Source organism: Polypterus senegalus, chromosome 15 (assembly GCF_016835505.1).
Source record: "Polypterus senegalus isolate Bchr_013 chromosome 15, ASM1683550v1, whole genome shotgun sequence".
Taxonomy (NCBI): Eukaryota; Metazoa; Chordata; class Cladistia; order Polypteriformes; family Polypteridae; genus Polypterus; species Polypterus senegalus.
The window spans coordinates 42,595,466-42,617,069 of NC_053168.1; the positions used below are offsets into that span (position 1 = coordinate 42,595,466).

At 35.1% G+C, this 21,604-nt stretch overlaps 1 protein-coding gene across 1 annotated transcript in view; it reads left to right on the forward strand.

Annotated features, from left to right (window-relative positions):
- Positions 1-12,087: 12,087 nt before the first annotated feature.
- The window catches only part of LOC120515758 (shugoshin 1-like), a 37,065-nt gene continuing 27,548 nt past the window's right edge, over positions 12,088-21,604 (forward strand). The window contains exons 1-4 of the mRNA XM_039737045.1: positions 12,088-12,906; positions 13,327-13,476; positions 14,079-14,266; positions 18,141-18,181. Of these exons, the coding sequence (XP_039592979.1) occupies positions 13,329-13,476; positions 14,079-14,266; positions 18,141-18,181 (377 nt within the window). The 5' untranslated portion in view covers positions 12,088-12,906; positions 13,327-13,328. The remainder of the gene's footprint in view (positions 12,907-13,326; positions 13,477-14,078; positions 14,267-18,140; positions 18,182-21,604) is intronic.

Below are 21,604 nucleotides of genomic sequence, written 5' to 3' on the forward strand. Positions count from 1 at the left end.
CATGACTGAGAAGCGCTACTATAAAGAATACACTGCTTTTACCTCTAAGTTAAAATCTAAAGGAGGCCTAGTGAGTGAAATATTGGAATGACTGTATTGTCAACGACAAAATTGATTATCCAATTCCTAACACCTATGCTTTACACTGATACTTTTTTTGGGCACCTGGATCAACAAATATTTCTTCAGCAAAAAGAGGTGCCTTTCATCAAAAGGAACAGCTTCTAAATGGTTTTGACATTGTATTTCCAAGTTTGTTTCCTGGGGTCTGCTCCAGAAAACAGAATTAGTGTGAAATTTGGTTAAAGTAAATCAGGATTCACAGAACTGGGGGTAATTCCATTACGGAAAAACCTGGATTCTGCCATACCTGCATTTCCAGACCAGATTAAGACAGAGTTACATGATCTGTGAGGCCAAAGATGTGGATAACTTGCTTATCCTGCTTTTTGGAATGGGTTCCGGATTTGTTCCGTAAAGAAAGATTTAATGAAATCCAGCTCAGTTACTGGAGCAACCAATGCTCTGAAACTAACCTGCAAAAGAGCAGGTTTAATGTGAAGGAATAACGCTTCACAGCATCAGTAATTAAGGAGCAGAGCATGCAATCATAAGACTAAAGTCTATAAATGTCATGTCAGAAATACTGATTCCAGTTGCACTGTTTTGGAAGCAGAAAAAAAATGTTGAAAATGTCATGTCCTTCCTGAATGAACAGTCAAAGCAGGAGCACAACCCCTTCACCACATTCTGCCCAGAAAAAAGGTAATCCAACTCTGATCAGATATTTCCATTTTTTTTTTTTTTTTAGTAAAGAGCAGTTTTCTTCACAACATTTGAGAAGCTGCACATAATGGCAAAGGGATCACAAAACTGTGCTCAACTTTGAAGCGGCGTCAGGTCACACACACATACACTTTCTGAGACAAAAATAAATAACCGCCATCAAAGAGGAATTCCACACGGTCACAACTGCAGCATTTCTGAGCTGAGTTATAACAGCTGATAATAGACTTGATACTAGAGCAAGCTGCCCTCCTTCATTTCTTCTGCATAGACCCTCACCTTTTAAACAAATGATTGTGAAGACTTTCCTATTTAGCATACACTTAATACCCAATATGCTTATTAATGTACTTTCAATTCGGGGTTCTGTAATGGAATAATTTAACAATATGACTTCTGCATTGCATTGTAGTTCGTTTAGCTGAAGGTTTTACAAATGACACACATTTATGCATGTCAAATACCCAGTAAAAATATCCATGTGTCCTTGTAACCATTCTTCAAATAGGATACCACACACATAAATACTGAATAAATGTTAAGGCTGAATATCCAAGGTCTCACGTCTGAACAGGGTAATTCATCATTTAAAAAGTGGGAAACTGTGAGTCTTCTTTTTCAGATTTTTACATGACAGTAATTAACCTTTGCTTTCTTTTGTCAAATAATTACTGGCTAATACAGGGTTGTGTGGGCATGATGATATTTGACTTCTCTCTCAGTAATGATTAGAATAATTCTATGTATAATGAAAACTTAAATGGTACGGGTCTTACTTACACTTTTTTGGTGATATTAAAATTGCAAAAATGGAATATAATGCTTACTTGAGGACATATAATATTTAAAGTAGAATAATATCTTTAAGGAGTACATTTTGCACAATGCAACAATTACCACATAATGATCAACTGTTTACACATTCATACTTTGAGTGTTATTCCTCCATGCCATTGTCCTTTCCTTATTTGCTGCATTGCTCCTCTCAGCCTATCTGGGATTGTGTGATATCCAGTGTTCTGGAACTCACTAATTCGCTAGTGCGAAAGCACACTAAAGCAAGATGGACTTCATTCTGAAACCCAGGATGAGCTAAATGTGCTTTCTGGAACAGACCCCTAGAAGACTCCTATGGCTGCAATTTTTTGTTCCCTCCAGTTTCCCAAGTCATTTTACCTTTAATTGATCACATTGTTTAATTAACTGACCTTTTTTCTTCTCTTATTTTTTTATCCATAAAAGCAATAACATTCATTTGTAACAAATTTAGAAATATTTGCATAGGTTTAACTTCTTAACTTTGTTTTGTTGTTTTCATATTAATTGTGGGGTTTTAATTGCCTTTATCTGCTGAGTTTGCTCCCTTACATATGTCCTAATAATGAAAATAATCGAAGGGACAAGTAACAACGAATACTGAAAAACTTCAGGTTCTTGAACATCAGGCCTACTAGCACACTAGTAAATAACCTAGTTTAAATATCCAGAGCACCTAGAAAAGCTGGATGACAATCATGATGATGGTGCATATTTTAAAAACTAAGACAAAAAGCTCTGAATTATACCAACATAGAATACATAAATGCTTTCTATAATTCAATAACATTTATGAAACTCTGTTTTAAAATGTATGGTGCTGAGCCTTTAATTATTGTGTGTCATTTGCATTGGAGTATACTTTCATTTAATTCGTTTTTAATTGCCATTATTACCTGTCTAGCTATTATACAATTCCTTTCACACCTGTCTGTCTTATCAAATCTGAAAATAGTTTACCATGCTGCTGGACATGCTGCACATTGTTCAGCCATTCATTTAACAATTTCACTGCACATGTGACAATTTTAATACTGCTATTTTCCGGATACAATTAGGAGAGCAAACTTCATAGGAAAAAGGTGAATTAATAGGAAATTGAGTCAATAAATTAAAACAATGGCAAAAATATAAATATTTCTTATGAATGTAAATTTCATACTACTCCCCTTTTCCAAATGAAGAATAAGAGAAGAGGAAAAAAACATCTTATTAAATAATGGGATCAATATGACATAAAATGATTCATTGATTGTGAAACTAGTTGAAACAAAACCTTGCAGCCAGAGAGCTACCCCAGGACTGAACTTGGAAACCATTGTCCTAGACCAGTGTTTTTCGTATAAAAACTGAAGGACATACAGGTACTGTAGAATCAAGCTTAGTCTTGTTCAGGCCCTGGACAATAACAAATTTGCAAAATGTCTAAATTAAAACAAACCCAGATTCTAAACAGTGCTGTTTTTTGTAACTAATTAGAGAAGTGTGAAAATTGTTTGCTTGAATGCAACTTATCTACTTTTTACAAAACAAAATATTATTTCTGTGTTATTCACAGGACCGCATGTCATTTGACAAGCTTTAAGATAATATGTAAATAATTAAACATGAAACCATAAATTAGCCAAATTATTGCAAACCTGGATATGCTTTAAATTATACAATATACGATATACTGCCCAAAATGTTATTATGGACTCACCAGTGCCATGTAATTTTCATTTTTGTTTCCACTCTAATAAACATAGTTATAATATTACAGTATGTTGTGTTTATGCAAATAAACCTTTGGGTTTATAGTAATTTCTATTTTGTTTAATAGCAGTAAACAAAAGTAGTTGTGAATACAATAATTAATTCAGATTTAAAATAACATTTAGCTCAGTGATTCAATAGTATTTATTAGTGTGCAGTAGCTAACTCTTAAAACATATATTTGGAACAATGCTAAAGATACGCTTTAAACAATGTACTGTATACACGTAGTATGTATCTTCTTAAACAACTGGTAATTGATTTTTTAAAACCGACACACTAGCATTGGTTTTGATCTAACTGACCTAAGCACCATGAAAATCAAAGCATCTCTTTCAGTTTAACATGTTTTTAAAAGAGTTTGTGCTTTATTTATTCATCACCTTGCATTATTTCTCAACATACATTGACAGTTTGTAGTCTTTCATGGCTGATTACTCAATTCCACACCTGTCACCTCTAATTTCTTTCCCTGAATGTGCAGGAGATACATATTATTGCTATTACTGTATTTGTATCAAAAGCTGTGTCTGGCTGACTGTCACAGACAACTGGTAAAATAATGAGAGGGATATATAGTGTTTGTTCTTGATTTTACAGTAACATTTTTATATATTTATTAATCAAGCTGTGCTGTTTTAAAATGCAAAGAAAGTCAATGAAGAACAAAGTATACATTTTGAACTAAATTAAACATAACTGTGATTTTTACATTGCTTTGAAATCCAGTGTGTCTGCCTTTAATACTAAAGCATTTCACTATTAATCTGGTAACAATTAATTTTTGATTTACTGACAAGCATGTGTATAATAATTAATAAATCGTAATGATTTAACTTTTTTTATACATGAACTGTGCACTTCACATCCACTTACACATATCCCCCTGCAGATAGTGGATATCAACAGGCTGCAAGCCACTGAAAGTACCTTTTTATTTTTAATTGTTGTTTTTTTCACAATTTAACTATTTGTTTCTTATTTAAATATTCTTCTAACATTTACAAAAGATATATATATATATATATATATATATATATATATATATATATATATATATATATATACTGTATATTGTCACACATGTGCAAATAGGCAACAGCTAAAAGGCCTGAATAATAGTAATTCCATGCTAGACCAAGAGGGGCCAGATTCACTAACTGTATCTCTCTCTGATGATGTCACTTCTGGTTCCGGCACTGCTGATGCCGTCACTTCCAGTCCTGATGACGTCACTTCGTCCACTGGTCTTTAAAGCCGCCATCCTACCTCCACATCATCAGTTCAGTTGTGGACTCAGATCTGTAAAGATTTGTGATTTATTTTCAACCTTTTGCAGCTAGGACATAATATACGGGTGGTTGCCCCAGACCTTCTCGATGTCTTTGTGTGATATTTGTGACAATATAAATATATTGTGGAGGATGGCCGGCCGTTTATCCCGGCCAATACCCCCAAGCCGCCAGGTGAAGCCCTCCTTGCAGCATGGAGGTCCCCAGAAGACCAGCAGGGCATCATGGACAATAGAGTTTTTGTACACAGCCCTGCTGGATGCCATGGGGGCCACAGGAGGGAGCTGCAGGGAGGACTGAAGACTTCTTAGTGCTCTATGACCCGGAAGTTCGTCAAAGTAAGAGTGATGGGCTTCCGGGATGAAGAAATGAACTTGTACCTGACCCGGAAGTGATTAAGAGTCACATGGACTGGGGATTAGGAACACTTCCGGGTCAGGGAATATAAAAGGACTGTGGGAGCTCCCAGACGGAGAGCTGAGCTGGGTGGAAGGGTGGCGCGTCTGGGAGTGGAGGAATTGTTTATTGATTGGTTCTTAGTGATTTATGAGTATAGTGGTGGAGAGTGTGCTTTGTGCACTGTGGCGAATTAATAAAGTCAAGTATTGGACTTTTACCTGGTGTTTGGAGTCGTGGACGGGGTTCAAGGGAGCGAGAGCGCCCCCGATCTACTACTATATATATATATATATATATATTTATATATATATATATATTGTGGCGAGCAGGCTGGGGGCAGTACCCAGCTGGGACATCTGGAAGGACCGAGAGAGGGACTACATCTCCTCCGGACCACGAGAGGGCAGCCGCCCTGGTTGGTATGGGGGCCATGGAAACGGACATGGAAGGTCAACCCTATAGGGGTCTGTGGACAACGCCAGGGGGCTCATGAACGCCTGAGAAGCCCTGGACGTCAGCACTTCTGCCACACCCGGAGTTGCTGGTGGAAGGATTATGAGGGACACCCGGAGTGCTTCCGGGTGCGCATGCGGCACTTCCGCCACACCAGGAAGTGAACATGTCCTGTGAACATAAAAGGGGCTGCCTTCCTCCATTCTGAAGCTGGAGTTGGGTGGAAGAGGACAGAGCTTGGAGGAGAGGAGTGGAGGCGGTGAAGAAAGGCTTGGACATTGAGAGGCCTGGACTGAGGGTGTGTAGTGCAGGGGTACACTTGTAAATATTGTAAATATGAATAAAGCGTGTGTGGTGTTTAAACCATCGGTGTCTGCCTGTCTGTGTCGAAGCTGGTCTCCACTATATACTGTATATATAGTTACTGTATATATACAGTCACGCACATGCGATTAGGAGATAGTTCATGGGCCTGAAAATAAATGTTTCTCAGCTGAGCCAAGGGGTAGCGCTGTCCAGTAATGCTCTCTCCTCTTTTCCCCTGTCTCCAACATATATATCCATCATCTTGCCTATCTATGTTAGTTCCGTTTTGAATTTGGCTGTAAGATGTCATTTTTTTTTTGTATATTTTTAAGTATACGGGGTACAAACTTCCCAAACCTTTTTCATTGTCGCTGCCTGTTATTACAATACGCACACACACACACACACACACCAGTTAGTCATCTATGTCAAGTTTCATCATATTTTCTTACCGCAGCTTTTTATAATAATGCTGGGGACTGCCCATGAAATGGTTTATCTTTTTTAAAATATTTGGACAAAAGAATATCTGATTGTCATTTCAACAAAAATGACGCAATTTTTAAAAATAACATTGAAGAATTATATTTTGTGCTCATCTGTATATCAAAAGAAATGAAATGTCCTTGTCTTAAAAAAGGTAGTATATCCCTTATTTAACATTCAATCATATGCCTAAAATTAGAATCAGGTGAACTCAAACAGATGTAAATGATTAAAACATTATCAGAGATTAACTTGGAAGGGACACGCAAGGTGTGGTATGGTATGGCTTTAGTAATTGAGGTATATGGCCTGGTACAGAAGAAAAATTGTTTCAAATAGTTTAGAAAGGATTTTAAAGCCATTTCAAAGTGATTTATAGTTAATTAAACCATTCTCCAGAAGATAATCTACAAATAGACAACCTGTCACACCACTGGCAGTCTATTCAGGCTGGGCTGTTCCAACAAATTCAGCCCAACAGTTGACTGATAAATGCTACAGGGAGTCTAATAGAAGTCCATTATAACATTACGTAATTTACAGGCAAGTCTCAAACGTTAATCATCCAAACATGACTGCACAACCTTTCCCTACATGCAAGGTCAAGAAGGAAAAGCTTCTGCTTTCAAAAAAGAATATACAGTAAATGCATGACTGCTTGTATTTACTAACAGCAAGTCAAAGGATATGACCTTTCGATGAATGTGATGTGGGTAACTGAGACAAAGGTAGAGTTTTTTGGCGAAATGCTAGATGTTCTTTTTAGTGAAAGCCAAAAACCACCTTTGACCTAAAGTGGCATTTGAAACAATTGGAATATACAATGAAACCCTCAATATCAAAATGGTTGAAAGAGCTCTTTAAAGAGGAGTAGGCACATTTTCTACAAGTCAATGCAGGAAACTGCTAGACAATTACAAAATGTTACGTTTTAGCCTGTGTTTTTTTTCCCTGACTAATATACACATTTAGTTTCCATATTGTTTTTTTCATTTTAAAGTATTTTGTATCTGACCACCTCAATTCCTCTAATTTATATTTTTTTATTTATGGATTATGTAGTTGTTATATGTAAATTGTTTTTGTTACATTTAGAAATATTTATGTACTGTCTTCTTAATTGTGCCTATATTCCATGGTCTTTGTGGATGATTCCCCAGGAGGCAGAGCCACCATGACTTCACTGATGTTGAAACCGCCCCTATCTATAAATTGAATGAGGGACAAGGCCGCAGAAGTGCTCTGCTGAAATTCATTGGAGGATATCCGGGTATTGCTTTTTTTATTTGTATTTGTATTTTTATTTGCTAGTTATTGGTTATGTTCTGCTTATTTCTTGTTTTTTTTATGAAAGTGGGTTTTGGAACTTGGTTACCTTACATTGCTTTTTTGGCAATTCCTTTACTCCTTTGTTAAAGCATTTTTGTAATTTCTCATTTTCTTTTGTTAAATATGTAAGTCTTTCATTTATAAGAGACTAGCAAAATACCCATACTTCGCAGCGGAGAAGTAATGTGTTAAAGAAGTTATGAAAAAGAAAATGAAACATTTTAAAAATAACATAACATGATTGTCAATGTAATTGTCGTAGGCTTATTTTAGTATTGACTGAATTTGATGATTGTAAAGAGTTTAAAAATTTAATACCAATCAAATTGTGATATTTCGAATATTCAATTCCTGGAAGAGGTATGCCAAAAATAAAAGGTTTTGAACCCCGGCTTAGAGATACCCCACGACATTTGATCACATATGTACTGTAGTAATGGCCTGCTGTAGTATTTACATTGATTATTGCAGTAGCTCTAATATTATCCAAAATCATGCATGTTGAATACTATTAGAAGTAACCAACAATCCAAGATCTTGCTCTACTCCGCAGCACTTGGTTGATATTAGTAGGAGCCACTGATCAGAAAATTTGATCCCATCTTTAATGGTGGTTTCTGCAGAATGAGGCACTGGTTTCTTGATAACAAATGGTAAGAGTTTTCTTTAATTCTTTTCACTCATTTCTCATTAAGCTCTTTTGTTCATTTCTCTAAGGCTTGTGAGAAAATCAGTGAGAAAAAAAACTCTCACCAATGAAAGGAAACCACAGCCAGCCAAAACATTCCCTTTTTGAGGTATGATCACCTAAAACTTTAATGATAGTAGCAGTTTAAAGCTGGGGTCTGATGTGAAGTATATATAATGAGTTTTTTCTCACTGATAATTTGCACATTTACAGAAGGATGTTATTTTTTACAAACATGTTTGAGACTTGGCGATGTGGGGATTTAATCCTAATACTTGTGGCATTAACAGCACTGGCCATATTTGGAAACCCAGAAATTACATGAAAACTTTCTTTTAGCTGTTAATGTACTGTAGTGAAATGTCTGTTTAGGCACTGCACACGATGATAACTGACTCAGTAATTATTCAAAGCGTATCTCCCACAATATTCCAAAATGAACCTATAGCAAGGCATCGTTTTGAGTAATCAGAACTTGCACTTTTTTGGTTTTGGGAACTATCATGTTATTTGTCTTTTAACAGAAGGTTGGAGTGTAAATATTCTGGTTTTTAAACAATATTTCTTTCTATTTCTCCAAACTTACTTTGTCAATATATATCTTCTATGCTCATTTAATCTTGCAGTTGCTTCTGTGTTGTGCCTTTGACTCTGTTGTGGAATAGTTTGGTGTCTTAAAAAGATGGTGTTAGGTAAAACAACAATTTTCCATTGCCAGCACACTGGGAACCATATGGATTAAACCTTGCAAAAAAGCTTCTCACAACCCTCTGAGCTAGTGAGAAGACACACCAATTGCCACACATGAATGTTTGCATCACTCTTTTTGAGTAAGTCATTGAGAGTTTTCTTAGCTCTTCTAAATAGTGAAAGGGATTCCGGAAAACCACCTTGATTACCTGAATGTAACAAAGGGGAAGGTGAGAGATCATAAGTGAGAAATCTGAAAATTCACATAGCAACTGAAGGGAACATTTGTGAAGCATATTCTGTGTCCATGTGTTATTTTTTTACAGAGACACCATAAGACATTAAGTAAATTTGTGACTGGCAAGTCACGTGAACAGCCCACACAAACATGGATAGAGGTCAGAACAAATAAGCAACAGCTTAACAAGATTATCCAACAAAAAGAATTATTTACACAAAGAATATCTGCTGTGATCAAACTCTACTGGTTTGTAAACCAAGCTTGTTTTCTTTAATTTCGGCCGCATAACTTAATTCAGTTCTGCCCTAATTACCCACCTATTGAGTTGCCTGCTCTGATTGAATCGCCTGGGTTTGTGGGTGGGATGTAATTTATAAAAAGAAACTTGTGTGAGTTTTAGAGTAGAGAGTGAGGGGAGAAGGATTTAGGCTTAACAGAGCAAGGTCTGGAGAGAGTTTAGGTTGGATGGTGTGGCATTGGTCCTTTTGTACTTGTTAAAAGAAATGCAATTGTTTTAAGCTAGCCATCCGGATGGTAATTGTGGAGTGTGTCTAGCTGTGTGGATTCTGTTTAGCTAGATAGCTAAGTTAGTGTTGTCCTCCTACCTTGTTCTTTTTTGTGTGCATCTGTCTCCATATATTGTGAGATTTTCTGTTTGAAAATAAGAAAAGATTCCATTTAATTTTTTTGGATGGTTTAATTTTTTTTGTCTCCCTCCCTTTCATTTGTGTGTGGCTTACTTATGTATCCCTAGGCCTTTAGTAGGCCATAACCGCACCCTCTAAGCACTGCATGAGCAATTGAAATATCTAATTCACACCTTTTTTATGAAATATGTGCAATTGGGTGAAATCCACTGATGAATAAAAAAAAGTCTAACACAAAAATGAAATGTAAATGCTTGGTTAAGTTAAAGTTTGGGTATGAACAATGCATGTCCCTACTTTAAGTGGGAAAGGGCAGAGCCTATAAAAGGTACAAAATTCACTTTTAGTCTCTTAAAGAAATACTCTGCCCAAGAATATTGTTTTATGTGTTTATTTAGCCCATGTAGTTTTAATTGGTGCCTGAGAAAAATGTTTAATTTGATGTTTTCACGCAGAATGGAAACAAGTTTATAACACAACAGAAGGCAATAATGTGTAAAAAAAAAAAAAGCTGATGGTGGAGGGGCGGGGGGGTCATCTATATGTTACATAATCCATATGTCAGCAATCTGGTTTTATGGTCAATATGGACAAAAAGAATGCTTTGATTGAAATATTGCTAAATATTAAAATAATTAGGAAGGAAGGACTTTTTGAACTGAATATCTGCCTCTTCCCCTCATTCGTTGGACAACAGTTCTGTCTCGTGGACATTTTGATTATGTAACTTATGGATATTACTTTAATCATTTTCGTTATACAGAAGTGTGGTGTATTTCACTGACTTAAAACAGTGCTGGCAAACTCTGATTCTAGAGTACCACAATGACTACGGGTTTTCAATCCATCTAATTTCTTAATTATTAATTGACTACTGCTGCTAATGGAGCCTACAACTTTTACCATAATTTTAACTGGCTTGCTTTTTAAAATTTGGAACCAAAAAATTGTTTATTTTAACTTAACCAGCAGCCAAACAATAATTGAATGCAAAGAGAACCAACAGATAATTAGCTAATTTAGTTTCTTGTGGGCCACTTTTACTCCAACCAGTTTCTTAATTGTATACCAACTTTTGCTTTTAATTAAACACACTGTAAAAAAAATGCATGTTTGTTGCAATGGTATGAATTGTCTGTGTGCGCCATTTAGAATTGTAATCTGTTCAATCTTAAGTATTGGTCTTTATCTCAAGCTAGACCAATACAATTTGACTTTAAGTATTGAGCACATCCTTGTGATAAACTGTGAAAAAGTCTATTAAGTTACCTCGCAATTATGCAGCTTAGTTCATTTTCTTTAATAAAACCTCTAGTTAATAATACCAATGATAATAAAAATAATTGTTCCAACAATCGAGCAGTTCCAAGTGAACTTGTTTTCTCGTCAGGACTTTTTTTACCTGATAGTAAAACTGACAGTAAAACTGAAGTCTGTACTAAAACATTGCTGAATAACATATTTTATTCTTTACTGTACTGAGTAATATATGTATATTTGGGAAACTTTGTATAATATTATGATACAAGGTTACATATATATATATATATATATATATATACAGGTATATATATATATATATATATACAGGTATATATAATTGGTATAAAACCATAGTCATGAAATACAGTTTATATGTTTGGTTGCTTTACTAACGACAACTGCGATTCAGCAATGAGAAGTCAAGCAAAATGTCACCTTTTATTGGCCAAATTAAACAATTACAATAAGAAAGCTTTCAAAGTAACTCGGGCCCCTTCTTCAGGCAAGATATAAACAGATACATTAAAAAAGCAAAATCGTAGCGTAGCTAGTGATGGGCGATTCGCGAACGATTTCTTCTTTTTGAGTGACTCTTTTTAGTGAATCATATTAACAACAATACGAAACGGTTCAATCGAGATCAACGACAGTGCTAAAACTGTGTGTCTGACGTGACGTCGCCTCCGTCTTTTGTTGCCGCTGTTTAAAGCGCATGCGTAAAATCACCCTGCCTTATGCGTCTCGATTCATTCTATTAGTAAACACTGCCAGGGTGTCAGTCTCGTTCAGTTGATTCGTGATCGAACCATTACAAGTTGCACAGTTCTTATTCAGTTGTGATTCTGTAGCAAAACATCTTATTTTAATTAGGCACCTTAAATATATTATCGTGCTTTATGTACGGAAACAGGACAATGACATGAATCATCATGTTAAATATTTAATGAATTATATTTATAGATAATTAAATATAAATTAAACAAGCAAAAATACATATTTATACACACACATAAATGTTAAAATAATGTACGAGTTATTAACTTATGTTTTTGGTGACGCGATTAATCATGCGTCGTACTTGTGGGCTGATGCTAGCCCAATCTTCCGATTACAGTGAACGCCGCCGCTCTCCTTACTTTCATTATACGCTAGATTCTAAACGAATCAAAATAATCGATCCACTTAAACGGGTAGTTCCGGAGAATCGAGTCAGCAAAGTGAAATACTCATCACTAACCGTAGCTAATCAGTACTCTTATCTGTTAATAAACGCTAAGGTGAGCTCTGTTATTATTGCGACCGCTGCAGTGACTTTGCGCATGCGGGATGTACATCGGGGAGTGGTTGCGGATCGGGTAGTGAGAGGCTTGGCCCAGAACAGGCGGAAATTACGTAAAGAAGTGGTCACGTGTCTGCGTATGTAGCCAATCAGAGTTATGTGCAAATAATTCGAAATACTAACGTAACCACACTTAGTGGTGTAATAATATGAAAAGGAATATTTGAACGTGTTATTATTTTATCTTAATATTTGTAAATCTTAAGATGGTAAGTGGTGGATGTTTTTGAAACTTTTTGACGAGAAATATCATTCTGGATATGTAACCGAGGAAGACGGCGAAAAGATTACACAGACTGCGCATAATGGCTGCGTTCTTACTCGAGTGAAGTTGGAATCTCCCGTTGGTTGAAGGTGGCAAAGAGAGCTTCTTATTTGTATAAATTGCTTGTCTTGATTGTTGCTTATTTCACCTGGTGAGTAAACCCAAATGCTGAATGTATTTTGTGTTGTTGAAGTTGTCCTCCTTCCTAAACTGCTACAATTTATATATATGTGTATATTGTGTTTACTGCATTTCACTGCATTTTTTAAGTAAAGTCAAATCCAATATTATATTTCTGGCGTATGTTTAGGTCAGTTTTAGCAAATACGGTAAATGTTTCGCTTCAATTTAATAACAATTATTGCCTGTAATGTTAAAAATAAATCTTCCTATATCAGATCTGTTTGATTACATTTGGCAGGGAAGTGATAGGTCTTTTGAAAAGTTCTTTATACCGAACCGATCTCTTTCGTAAGATTTTACAGTGTGCTAATTATGATGTGCAATGTCCATTTTTTTAATTAATATAGCTGTAAATAATGTTTTGCCTATTAACATGTTATGTTAACAGCCATGGTAAGAGAGCGAGTGCTGAAGAGGTCATTTAAGGAAAGCCTTGAAGAAATGAAGGAAAAGATGAAGGAAAAAAGAAATAAAAGGCTGGCCAAGGCTGGCACGTCCAGCAAAGCTTTATCCTCAAAAATTACAAGCAAGATCATCAGTAAGTGATAACATTATATATGTGCAGCATCTGTGTTTTTTAATATACAGTATATGAGTGAGTGTTTATATACATTGTAACTTGTATGATTTTTACACAGAGAAACATGAATTAATTTGAAAGCTCTCAATTTGTCTATTGTAACTGGCTGTGTAAACATTTTTATGATTTACTGGTTACATCTTGTCCAGGGCTGGCTTTTGCCTTGTTCATCATGTAGCCAATCCATCATATTAGACAGGTTTAGACAGTAGATGTATGGATTTTATTCTTAGAGTTTTGAAGTCAATGAAAGTTAGTACAAGATGATGCACGTTTTCTTTACATACTTGTAGTAAGATCTGTAAAGATTACAATTTGCTTTAAACAGGTATATTTAACAAAGCATAAACAGTAAATATTTAACATTTTTAGATTAGTTTCTTCTGTATTTAATCCAAGCTAGTTATTGAGCTTATTTATATTTTTGTGTAGCAATCTGTTTTGAAATTTAGAGTGAATAAGTAACATTTTAATGGCTTTTTTTGGAGTACACTGATGCACAATAAAAAAAAAAAATGTTTTTCACTTTTTTTTTTTATATCTGTTTGCTTTTTTGACAGGTAATGCATCTTTCATTGTTAAAAGCCTTCAGAGTAACAATAAGGCATTAGCACTGGCTCTTCAAGAAGAAAAAGAAAAGATGCGACAAGCTAATGAAATAATTTTGACAATGAAAAAAGAACGTCAGGCTTTAATGTTTCACATAATTGTACTTACAAGACAGCTAAAGCAGGAGCGCTCAGAAAAGGTAAAAATGAATTATTTGATATTGAGTATATAAAATATAACCTACAAGCTCTGTTACCTGGCTTTCCCCAGAAACTTTTCTAAGTCAGTATGCCTCCGTAATAGTGCCATTGGTTAATTGGATGTTTCAGAATTACTATGTAGCCAAGTACTGTTCTGTGTACACTATTTTTATTTTATGTGATTTACTTGCTCCATGTTGGTGTGAAAGAGATTGCAGCAGAACAGTATTAAAGGACATTGCAAAATTAGGGTATGCAGTAATGTTACAAAGGTGAAAAGCTAAAAACTGCTAAAAATCTCGCCTTTCTATTAGCATCAATACATACCTTTAGTATTATCTCAAGTATACAATGGGTTTGATTAAATGTTTAGTAACAAAAAACAATATATGGTGTTAATTATTTTTATCCACTGAAAAGCACTGTCCTGTTTCTTATCACATTCTGAAAAACTTAATCTTCATTTTTTCATTTGTGGCATGGCTCTATCGGTTAATTTGCATTGTGTGTGTGTGTGCTTTTTTATTATATAAAACATTGATTGCTGATTGAGAAAACTTAATGATGATTTGCAGGTGGACAACAGTATTGGCTTTTTCAAAAATGCAAGGCTATACACTTATTTAAAAAAAAAAAAAAAAAGAGTAATCGGTTTCTCAGATTTAATGTCACATATGGTGGACACAGTAAAATGAAGTGCATGTATGACCATGTGCATCACATCACTGTTCGGCTGCCCAAATCTAACTTTGCAGAATGTGTCAAATATAACTAACTATCAGTAGTGATGATCAAAGCAGCTGAATTTCATTTCAAACAAGTTATGTTTCAGGTATGAGTTTGAAGTAGTAATACACTCAAAAAACAAGTATTTGGGTTTGGCAGTTTTGTAAAGCATTTTTGTTTTAGAAGAAAAAAGATTGCTCATTAAGGGATTGGCAACACTGCATGTACTGGTATGCAAAACATTTCTCAGAAAGACTTCCAAATTTAAATTAAAAGACTCCCTCCTCTTTATAATGCAATATGTCTAAATACAATCTAAGTTGAGGCAAGGAAAAAAAACAAAAAAAAAACAAAAGTAGCAATTTGATGACATGCTGTGTTTGTCGATGCTCTTATTCAGTCTTTTTGAGCACTGATGATATCGTCTGGAGCACCGTGTGCTGTCTAATAGGAGTTGTAGTTCCTATGTTGGCATTTTCCATAAGGATATAGATAGGGGTGATTTATATTAAGTGCCTTTTTTTTTATTGGATCAGTTGTGCAAAATTGGCTATGCTCATAAGCCACAATTCCTGGCAAGCGTTTTAGCTTTATAGCACCTTGCTAAACACTACTTTGAGTTTCGCTGAATTTGCTCCTTTCACTTTTGGTTTTGCAGACCACCTTCATTTGCATAATCCAGCACATGTCACTGCTCCATATGATCGCACTCGGTATGTGACGTAAAAAGGTAAATGTGGTGCGTTAGAATGTCCCACTCGATGGGGCCATTATTACAATAAGTAAACATGCGTCGGCTAACTTTTTCCTACATCATCAAATTTCAATCAGATTTGTCAAGGTATTTAAGATTTCAGGGTATGTATTTATTTTTTTATTTTTTTTTCAGGTCCAGCCCCCCCATTATTGATATAAAACTACTTCCTTAGTGAATACCTATTACCTTAGATATACCATCCTTCATAATTTCAGCTTTATAACAAAATAGGAAATAGTGATTTTTGTGGATGAGTGAGTGATTCAACTGTGCATTTTATTTATTTATTTATTTATTTATATATATATATATATATATATATATATACATACACACATGCACATACACCAGTTAAATCACACTGCATGAGAATGTGCAGTGAATACACTTGATTTGAGAATTCATAGTTTTCATACTCTTTCTCTGTACGTTTAGCATTCATTTGCTCAGAGGTTGCTGCGCTTGCTGCTTCCTGAGCAGTTGTTCTTTCCTTTACCCTAGTGGCCCGCTGCTTCTTTTCTTTTGTCAGCATCTTTTTGCGTTAAAACTGATTAAGTCAGTGTTTGTGTTGCAATTACTTAGTACATTTTCTTTAAGCTGGCACTCAAGTCATCCATCTTCCTCAAAAATGATTTAAGATATGAAGAGGTAGGGGAAGTGACGGCAAAGTTGCTAGGGATGAGAACGGCACCCGTACATATGCGCCCCATGACCACTCTGCTGGTTGCTGCCAAGAGTTGATTCTACAATAAAATTAGAAAGAGGAGTAACCTTGGAGGTCAGTCATCACTCCGAAAGCGGATAGTAGATATCACATAGTATATTTGTACCAAATTTCAGGCCAATAGGTCAAACGGATTGCAAGCTACAGGTGATATAAAGTCCTGGACAGACAAACGAACAGCCACGGTAGTATATATATATATATATATATATATATATATATATATATATATATATATATATAATTTGCAAAGTTGAATTACTTGCTCATCTACAAAATAAATATAATTTAGATATCTTTAGATATACTGTGTGTGTGTTTAATATATGATATGTTAGGAACAAAGTGTATGATCCTTCAACAATATGTGTTTAGGAAGAGGGAATGAAAGGAGAGAGGAAAAATTATTAAAAAAAAAAAATTATTCTGACATCAAATTATTTTAACAATGTTTGGTATTTTCAGCTTTGAATGTAAAACTAATAAAAAAATACAAAACATAAGTAAACACATTAAGAGATTTATTTTTTCACAAGTTTGTAGTCTCAAGGCGGTTTTGTCAAGCTACCAATAAATTTAGCTCAGTAGAGATACTACCAAATCAGTTATTGTTTGACATTTTTATTGTTTCACTTTCAAGTGACCTTTCTAAAGAATAAGAGTCAAAAGACATTTGGCTTAGGTATCAGGTACATCTTTCAGTTTGTCACTAAACAGTTTTGTTTTCAATAACTATTTCTCCTGATGAAGTGACAGGTACATTTTTTACAAAATGCAAACACCTGAGAAAATAGACTGAAATGTTTTTCACTCATATTTCTGTGCAAAGGTTTAGTTGACCAGCAAGTTTGAACTACTGGCTTTTGAATACTGCCTTAATAAACAAGAAGTTCAAAGAAAGCCAGCAGCTGTTCACAACTGACCTTGGGTCAATTGGTTGCACTGTGTGCTGCTGTGTCAGTTGCTGTGTGTGTATGTTGGACTTGTGCTGTCGCTTATGAATAGAATGAAATTATGTAAGGAATCATCTATATCTGACATCTTACAGTGTCAATTCTGTTGCTCTCTCCCTGAAACCATGGTATAGTTTAAGTGCACAGAATAAAGTTTTAGGAAGATGCAAATATTCCAATATCCAAAGTATTTCTGGGCATTCCACATTAGGGATGTTCAAGCCGTACCACAATTCTAAAGTTGCAGTTACTATTAGGATACAAAATATATAAATACTATTATAGAAAATGGTACAATATTATGTACTTTCAAAATGGAGGTACTTTTTTGTTGATTGAGATTTTGATGTTTGTCAAGGCTTCAAATAGGTATTGAGTATTGCAACATTTTACTATTAGTGGTATTGAATGCAAAAATTCTGGTATAGTGACATCAATACTTGCAACTGATGATCTTAAGTTGTGAAATAAGCAGTAATCTTTTTGTTTTAAAAACACAAATTAGTCATGTGTACTTGTAAACCACTTTTACAGATATCCGATTTTCACATGTATTACGTTTTAGGCATGCTGTGTATTTTAAAATGATTTTTGACATTAGAATACATTCATTTATGACAGATGTTGATGATAATGTAAAGTCCTTGAACAGAAAAAAAATGTACTTTTTTTATTTTCCTAATTTGAGTGAAATATTTGTTCTTGTATTACAGACTTTATCTGAGACTACTTCTTCAGAGAATCTACAAGTTAGGTGAGGTTTAAAACACCTTTTGCTTTTTTAATTCTTCTGTCCTGGGTTGTTTACTGTTGTGCAGCAGATGCTACCAATATATCTCCCTATGAATCCTGTAATTCAAAAAATCCTATTTAGAAAATGTGTGAAAATTTTAAATGCCTTGCACTAAGGAGTTTATGGGTTCATGTTCCAAGTCCACCTTGCGTGAAGAGCACTTTGAGTAGTGAGAAAAGCACTATATAAATGTAAGTTATTATTATTATTAAATGTGGCAGCTTCACTGCCCTCACTTTTGAGGGAAGTCAAGCGGAGACCACCCACCATCCTCCCATTTTATGCTGGCTTTCATCTTTAACAATAAGCAGCAATGCCATACTGTGGATCATCAAGCCAATTCCACATGACTCTGCAGATTCTAAAACTTGCTTTTCCAATGTTGGGTAATCTTCTCTCTTTAATATAAGCTTAACCTCTGTTCAACTTTATTTTTAAAAGAATGTACAGTAATTGTTATCTGGACTTGTAATCACTTGGATATTGGGGAAAAAATCCTTTCAGATGTATAGCCGTAAACATGGACTGCATGTTGTGTGTGCATGAAACAGATACATGGCTTTCAGATGAACCTTAGAGTTTTTTTGATTATAATTAGCCTTGTCCTTAGAGATTTTAGCCTTGTCTTGTAATTTTTGTACACTGTAAGCATTCACTCCTCTGCAGAATATTTTCAGTGTAGTCTGTTAAATTAAAGCAATTTTTCATTTGAAATGCAAACATTATTCATTGGCTTTATTGAAGCAGTGCTTCTAAACAGTATTTGGTGCTTCTTTAGAGAAAATCATCTCTTAAGAGAAAGTGGAATATCTCTTTAAAAGGTTTAATTTCTCGCATGATTTTGGAAAGTCTGGTATTAAAATATATGCTGTTTAATGTAACTAGCAACTCTTGTATCAAATAAGGGTTTACAACTGAGAAGCTGCATTTGATGGAGTTGCATTGGCTGGTTGAAATGTCACTCTTGCAGAACAAGACAAGGGGCCTCGTGTATAAGCAGTGCATACACACACAAATGTTGCATACCCTTTTCCACGCTCACTTCCTGATGTATAAAAACTAATCTTGGAGTAAAGTCACGCATATTTTCACAGCAGCCTTACACCGTGTGTATGCAGGTTTTTGCTCGGTATTCTAAATGGGCAGCACCCAGCGTCAAAGCAGTACTACTGTTTCTGTGTCGTTTCCCTTTCTTTTTTTTTTTTTTTTTAGATTCACACCCATGTTGCAGGCTTTATCAAATACATTGAAATTAACTGCATATTGTTTATAAATTTAAGCAACTTGATTGTAATAATTCTGTAACAATATAATGGTGCACAGAATGGCCAAACTATTTCAAATACCAAATTTTAATTTTAACCATACCAACATTGTTAAAGTGCACCACTGAGAGTATTTTAACCCATTGTTTGTGTGTGTGATATCACATCTGCACAGTAGCTGATTGGAAAGCTTTATAGTGAGTTGTGTCAAGAGCACAGAGGATTACTGGGATACAGCTCCCAGCCCTGGAGGACATTTATAGGTCCCTCGGGAAAGCCATCATCATCTGCATGGATTAAAGTTACCCATGCCCTAGTCTGTTTGAAATTCTCCCATACGGCAAAGGATTCAGAAACAGGCATAGAAACAGTTTGTAAGAGCTATAAACACACTCACAGTCCATCAGGTGCTCCTGGTAGAACTGTTTGTACTTATAATTACAATTACCTCACTGCAAACTTGCATTACTACTGTAATATTGCACAATCTGAGCCACTTTATGAACCATTTCCACTATATGTACATGTATATTGCACTTTGCTTTCATATTGTATATTGTTTTTTTATCATCTTTTTAATCATTTTATAGGAAAATTAAATTTATGGAGGAGATGCATATTAAGTCTCATTTTACCATACAATAACAATAAAGGAATTCATTTCAGTAGAAGAGATAGCATATTTATATGACTGGCTTCTTAGTTGATTTAGATTTCCAAGAGCTATCCTCTTAGAGCTGTGTGCTGTTGGAATACTAGCATGCATTAAAGTATGTATATTACATTTTACAGATAAATTATTAAATTCAGTTAAATATATACTCTTAATAATTAAATATGTGAGGGCATGGTGGCACAGTGGTAGTGATGAGCTGGCGCCCCATCCAGGGATTGTTCTGCCTCGTGCCGTATGCTTGCTGGGACTGGTGCAACCCTGGATGTATAGATGGATGGAATAATTTAAATATTTATGATGAAAATTTTTCAATGTTCTTTAAACTTTTGAAGAACTGACATTCTAAGCTTATAGCTGAATTTACATTTATAGACGCTTATTATGTGGCGATTGGTTAAGTGAAGAAATTATATGGAAGTACAGGAATTGGGGGTTGGTATGTTTGACAGACACAGTATTGCTGCAGTAAATTATACCATCCAGGGTTGCGCACCTCCCAGCAAGCATCTTGCGGGAGGCAGGAACAATCTCTTGATGGGGTGCCAGCTCATTGCTACCTGTGAGCCACCATGCCCCAACATGTTTAATGCATGCTTTAATGCATTTTATCATGAGAATGGTATCAAGTATACATCTTGGTATTCTAAAATGTTCAGAGATCTGTAATATCATGAATGTAATGTATTCTGTGTTGTGATCACTGCCTGCGCGCTCCTGTCGGTGTAAGAGAGAGCCCATTTAAAAGCGTATAGCGATTAACTGGGTTGGTGAACACAGAATACAAAGCATTTAATGTGTTACTTTAGGTGCAATGGGATTTGAGAAACTCTAGTAAATGAAACTTTGATTTTAAAATTTAAGTTATCAACATTCTACTTTAATCTCGTAGTTTATTTTGTCATTAAATTGGACATTTCGACTTTAAACTTGACAGACCTGTTTTTCTTCCCTTTGTCCCTATTTGTTTTCTCCTCGTTGACCCTATTACGTTTCTGCATGACACTCATATAGCCAACTTTTTTTTTTTTTTTTTTTGTTTTGGCCACTGTGTGACATACTGAACTAGAAACTTTTGAGTGGCAAGCCATCAATTTCCTTTTGTTGCTCAAATCACTGCCTAAGTCGCCAAATAGTACACAAATTCTTTTTTTACTTGTGATTTAGCCACTGTCTTTCAACAAAACACTGAACAGGAGGGGCTATTTATATTGATTTGCATATTCAAATATGTACAATTCTGGGAGGAGTCTTGGTAGGGCAGTAGGCATGTGCATGTTCATTAAAATTCACGTTGATTGGTATTTATAAAGGGGAAGTGCATGGAACTTTGCTTATGCACAGTTTTATGCATTTGAATTCTTTGCGCATATGCAACATTTTGGTTTTTGTCTGTGTGCCATGTTTTAGTGTGTATTCTACACTCAGAGTTACACACGAGGCCCA